The sequence below is a fragment of the Saccostrea cucullata genome, unplaced genomic scaffold, assembly GCF_032062105.1.
Source record: "Saccostrea cucullata isolate Sc308-1 unplaced genomic scaffold, CSIRO_AGI_Scuc_v1 ctg6041, whole genome shotgun sequence".
In the NCBI taxonomy this organism is placed as follows: domain Eukaryota; kingdom Metazoa; phylum Mollusca; class Bivalvia; order Ostreida; family Ostreidae; genus Saccostrea; species Saccostrea cuccullata.
Window position 1 is genome coordinate 31,632 of NW_026929230.1, and position 5,487 is coordinate 37,118.

General features: G+C 33.3%; 1 protein-coding gene across 1 annotated transcript; it reads right to left on the bottom strand.

Moving 5' to 3' along the window:
• Nucleotides 1-2,090: 2,090 nt before the first annotated feature.
• LOC134280177 (uncharacterized) lies at nucleotides 2,091-3,551 on the bottom strand. Its single transcript, XM_062762603.1, has 5 exons — nucleotides 3,466-3,551; nucleotides 3,078-3,151; nucleotides 2,716-2,901; nucleotides 2,495-2,603; nucleotides 2,091-2,284 (listed from the first exon to the last, which is right to left on the bottom strand). The coding sequence occupies exons 2-5, from the start codon at nucleotides 3,096-3,098 to the stop codon at nucleotides 2,091-2,093; spliced, it is 510 nt and encodes a 169-aa protein (XP_062618587.1). The 5' UTR covers nucleotides 3,099-3,151; nucleotides 3,466-3,551.
• Nucleotides 3,552-5,487: the final 1,936 nt, after the last annotated feature.

Here is a 5,487-nt window from a genome sequence, read left to right on the forward strand (position 1 = left end):
ATAACGGAAAACATCCTCTGTACGTAATTTCGCTCCAAAGGAAACGGAAAATTAGCAATAACGGAAAACATCCACTCTCCTCGTGCAAAATCATTCAAGTCCATTTTTTCCGCGTTTTTATTTTTTAAAATCCTTCTCGCTGACGACAGCCATACGTCTCTTAATGTCGCAATTCAATTTGAAAATAAAAATCCGTGACATCAAAGTCCATCGAAGAATTTTCTGTAAATCCTGTTTTTGTTAATCTAGATAAACCGGGATTTTAAGACCCCTCAGTGAAATAAATTTATGATAAATCTCCATCTTCAATTTAATAGATCACAACAATGACGGTTAAATCCTCCACCTTATCCATTAAGACTGACTATCACTCGATTACGTCTACCCCGTTAAATTGTCAAAACTAATCTGACCGAATTTTACGTTTTCCGTGAAAATATATATACTGCGGATGCGCACTCCCCGTCGGGGCCTCATCTACAGAACTCTGGCGGAAGTTTGGATGCTGCAAAGTTATAAAGTGGGCGGAGCTATTTTTGATTGATCGTGTCACAAATCATTTAGAGAACTCGACAGGTTCTGTATCGTAGATACAAATTTGGGGGTGGAGACTCGTGCTCGCGCACTCGTCTCCACCCCCAAATTTGTATCTACGATACAGAACCCGTCTCGTTCTCTAAATAATACATAAGCGAGGTTCTAAATACAGTTCATATATCTGTCAAACTTCATATTTCGATCTGTCGTCTTTTTGCGTAATATAATTGTCATAATGTATGAAAAAAAGGAATGTAAAGAAATCAAAATATGTTTGCTGACGGACGTGCAATACCAATTCCATTGTTATTTTGTTTATACATGTATGTATTCGCATAAATAAATTTGATCAATGAATTTTAAAGATGAGAAACAGAAAACAAACTAGTACTCAAAAGTACAATTTAACAAAAATAACTGTGAGCAGAAGAAACATTCTCTGAAATCCGAGGTGAGATCAATTGCAATATACTTTTAATTGGGTCAAAGTAAGATCTGACTATGGTGGTATATTTCTGTCCCCTACATGCAAGATAAATAAAGTTAACATGCAAGAAAATATATCAACATGCAAGTTAATTATGTTGACATGCAAGATATTTTTTTTACATGCAAGTTACACATCTTGTGAGAGAATATCATTTTAATATGATTAAAATCACGTACGTAAGCCCGATTCTGACATCGTAGATGCAAGATGAAACATCATTATGCAAGATGCGGTTAACTTATGTTACCATGCGTAATATTTATGTAGACATGCAAAAAGTTTACGTCAGCATGCGAGTTAATTATGTAGACATGCAACTTATTTATGTGAACACGCAAGCATATTATATTATCATGCAAGATACTAATGTTCACATGCAAGATAATTATGTAGACATGCAAGATATTTATGTTCACATGCAAGATAATTATAATAACATTTACATATTCATATACAAGATATTTATATCAAGGTGAAAGATATTAAGTTGCATATCATTTTACATATCTTACATGTTAACATAATTCCTTGCATGTTGACATAAATAAGCCGCATGTTGACACAATTATCTTGAATGTTGACATAATTATCTCACATGTTGACATAACTATCTAAAATGTTGACATAAATAATTTGCATGTCTATATAAATATCTTGCATGTTGACATAAATTAGATGCATGTTGACATAAATTAGATGCATGTTGAAATAAATACGTTGCATGTCTACATAAATATGTTTTATCATACCCCCGCTTGAAAAGCGGGAGGTATAGTAATCGTTAATTCCGTCCGTCCGTCTGTACCGCAACTCCTCTTATACCACTGAATGAAATTTGATGAAACGTGCACAGAATCTTTATTACATATTGCCATTGTGCACCTTCTATTTTTCTTTTTGATCCGACACATATTTTGGGTTTCCCGGCCACAGGAAAACATGGACTTTTTCACCAGTTATAACCATATGGGAGGCGGGGGGGGTATCATTTAGTGATCATTTTTTAAGTATCATTTTCCGAATTATATTCAAGACTGGAATATATAAATTTTTTAGAGTACTTTTAGAGTAAGAAATTCAGCAGATGAGTTCGTTGATATTCAGTGAATACTCTGTCAATACTAAGTACACAGTTCTTTGATGAGAGGTCTCGCAAAAGTGGATGACTCTGTATTGAGGTTAATTTGTCCGAATAGAGCTTTCCATTTTCTAGATTCCTAGATTCTGAGTGCAGTCTGTAAATCACAACTGGCGTACCTGTTGAAATCAAGAAGCAAGGGTATTAAGCATTAAGCATTAAAAGCATAAATCTTCATTAAAGGTGCATGTATCAAACAATTATACCATGTATCACAAATTTTTCATACCGAATGTCATAAAAATAAATTTTGATAAGCATAATTGGACAAAGTATTAAGGCATAAACAGTAAATAGGTCATAAAATGCTCACGAACGGATTAAAGTACCTCCAATACGCCTTATGGTTTCTACGGTTTCCCTTTTGATTTGTTGGGTCTCTGTCTCGGCCTCCAAAATGATATTGCGATCGTTAACATCCACAAAGAGGTAAACAACCTAATTGGATTTAAACTTTAAGCTTAAAATTAAACGTTTAGTTTTACGTTTTTAACGTTAATGATACTTTGGGTTTTTTTTTCAAAGATAATGATTAAATCTATGCTTCTACCTTAGATTGGATTTTTGATATGTCTTGAGAACTGTGTACGATGATGTAATGGTAATCATCAAGAAAGAGATCTGCCAGTCTCTTGTGGGCTTCAGATGAAAAAGGATTAAAGCTGACCACAGCTGGTTTCTTTTCCAATTGGATGACCTCGCCTTTATCAGGCGCAAAACCAACACCTGTGTTTCTCTGAATTAGGGCAAGAGGAAAGAAAATTTAAAATAAATTTCATAGATCAATCGTAACCGCTTCATAAATTAAAGGACAGATATGCATGTCAACTACAATGAATTGGTACTAGTATTTTATATTTTATGAAAATTAAATGTGTTTTTTTTTATAATAGTATTCTAAAAATACATTACATTGCTGCTTCCTTTTGTCATAGCAGTGATCGTGATCAGCAAAATAAGAATTATGATCACCAAAATGATATCCACTAAAACAGAAATTAAAACAAAAAGTATGTAAAAAAGAATATACGCGGAGAAATACAACGCTTTTATTGTAATCTTGATCTAGCGTTGTACAATTATTTAATCTTTAAGAAATAAAGATGAGGTGAGAACAATAATGTAACGTATCAAGAAGTAATTATAGATATATATGGATTGATACTCTATTGCGTCAAATTTAATCATTATCACATAATCATTTTTAATGGGATGCTAAGTAACTCGCACTTTTAAATTAAAAAGTAATAAAAATTTGCAACATAATTATCACATTTGACGATTAGAATTGTCGCCTTACCCCAGTGTGACGTGATTTCTACTTTTTTCCATATAGTTGATGTTCTCTTTACTTGACTTTTCAAGGCGCGCACCTGTCTGCCCTTGTTCTTTTATCTCCATCTCTGTTTCTGACATTCTTTTCAGTAGCTCTTTATACTTTCCTTCAATGTCCATATGCTCTTTGGAAAGAAGGTTTAATTTGTTTTCTAACGTGGTATATTTTTGAGCATTTTCATCCATAATTGTCTGCAGCCTCGAGTTACACTGACGAAGATCTGTCTCCAGTAAAACAATTCTCTTATCACTGTTTCCTTTTTCTATCGCCATATCACTTTTACTTTTATATAACGTATCATTTATCTGCTTGACATTTTCCTTGATTTCTTTAATTGTGCTATTCATATTTAATATATTGATATCAGTTGTCATTGAGTAAGACTGAAGGTTCTCTATTCTTTCAGACATTGATTCATGATCAGTACCAATCAATGTTAGATTTTCTTGTAAGAGACCTAAACTTAATTTTAGCTGTTCTACATCTGATGATATATTACCGGTACTCATATTCTTTGCATCATTAGATATGAATTGATCGTTATTTTTTCTTGCATCCTCGTATGAAATTTTCGAATTATAGTACCACACTGATGCTAGAACCACAAATAATGAAATCACCAGCAGTCCCACTGTCCTATTGTTAATGAATTCAGGTACATCTTTTCTATCCAACTGAAACATCTTTTAAATTTCTGAAAAGAAGACACAAATATGGATGTGTGATAATATTCATAGCTTGCATTGCCGGAATTTAATTATATTACATTGTATATTCATTTTAAAAATAAAATCTTGATATGTTTGGTATCATCATAATGTACACATTATGAACACAGAGTATCACAGATTGACTAAAATGCAAGAGAAGGGAAATTTGCATACCTTCTATAAAATATTACTGCATCTTCAGTTTATAACAATTATTCCTATTTTGAATGAAAACAAACCGGAATAATGAAGGATATGGATATAAAGAACAGTATTCAATATCAAGTTCATAAAACAATAAAACAAAATAGGAACAGAGCAAACACAGACCTCCAAAACATCATAGGGGGATTAGGTGCCATGGAAGAGTGAGCAATCCCTGCAGCCGGTCACACCCGCCGTGTACTCTTTGACATGTTTAAGAGATAACAGGGAAATCCGTCGTCAATTCAGTATATATAATGGACAAACAATTAGTATGTAAAACATCAGTCAGCATTTGACTCAATGATAAAGTGTATTTGCTGACAAGGTGATTGTATCGACCATAGAATTTACGAAATTATGACTTTAAACGAGATTGCTAAAGTTGTTGTGTCTACTACTTGTTTGCCAATAATTTACCTCGTTTTTAGAAATTGTTCATACATAGAGCATGCACTGGCGTATCGAATCAACTGAGATATATATGCTCCGTATGCAGGTGATGAAGGTATATTGCTGCATAAGTAAGGGAAGTTGACGATAGAAAAGTTAAAGTCACCACGTTTATCATAGAGCTTTGTTTAATTACCATTAACGTCTTTTTCAAGTAAAATATCCAAGTAGGAAACAGATGTGTCAGACTCTGTGGTATCTTTTATCCTATGTTTACCCCTTCACCCCGTGATTATAGCTCATGTAATATTGTTTTCATATCCCACAGATAAGTGCAGTTATGACGTCATAACGGTTTTTGTGTTAGCGTGATGAAGTAAAAAGATGTGGCGTCCTATATAAAAACAGTGTAAAACATCGATTGTGAACTATTAAACATGGGATAGAAAAGGATTTCCAATGTTTTCTATGGAACGCCATCACTGCCTTATAGCAGAACACTGCGATTACATTGTGTCAACGTTCCATTACATTATGTCAACTCTTTATGACATTTACTCGCACTGCTATTGCATTGTGTCAACTTTCCTTTACATTAGGTCAACTTTTTATGACATTAACCCACACTATTATTGCATTGTCTCAACTTTCCATTACATTACGTCAACTCTTTATGGCA

Coding starts and splice junctions, on each gene's coding strand:
- LOC134280177 (XM_062762603.1), bottom strand. CDS start 3,098: ATGACAAAAGGAAGCAGCAAT. Junction 2,902..3,077: donor TGACAAAAGGAAGCAGCAAT/GTAATGTATTTT, acceptor GCCCTAATTCAG/AGAAACACAGGTGTTGGTTT. Junction 2,604..2,715: donor TATCAAAAATCCAATCTAAG/GTAGAAGCATAG, acceptor AAATCCAATTAG/GTTGTTTACCTCTTTGTGGA.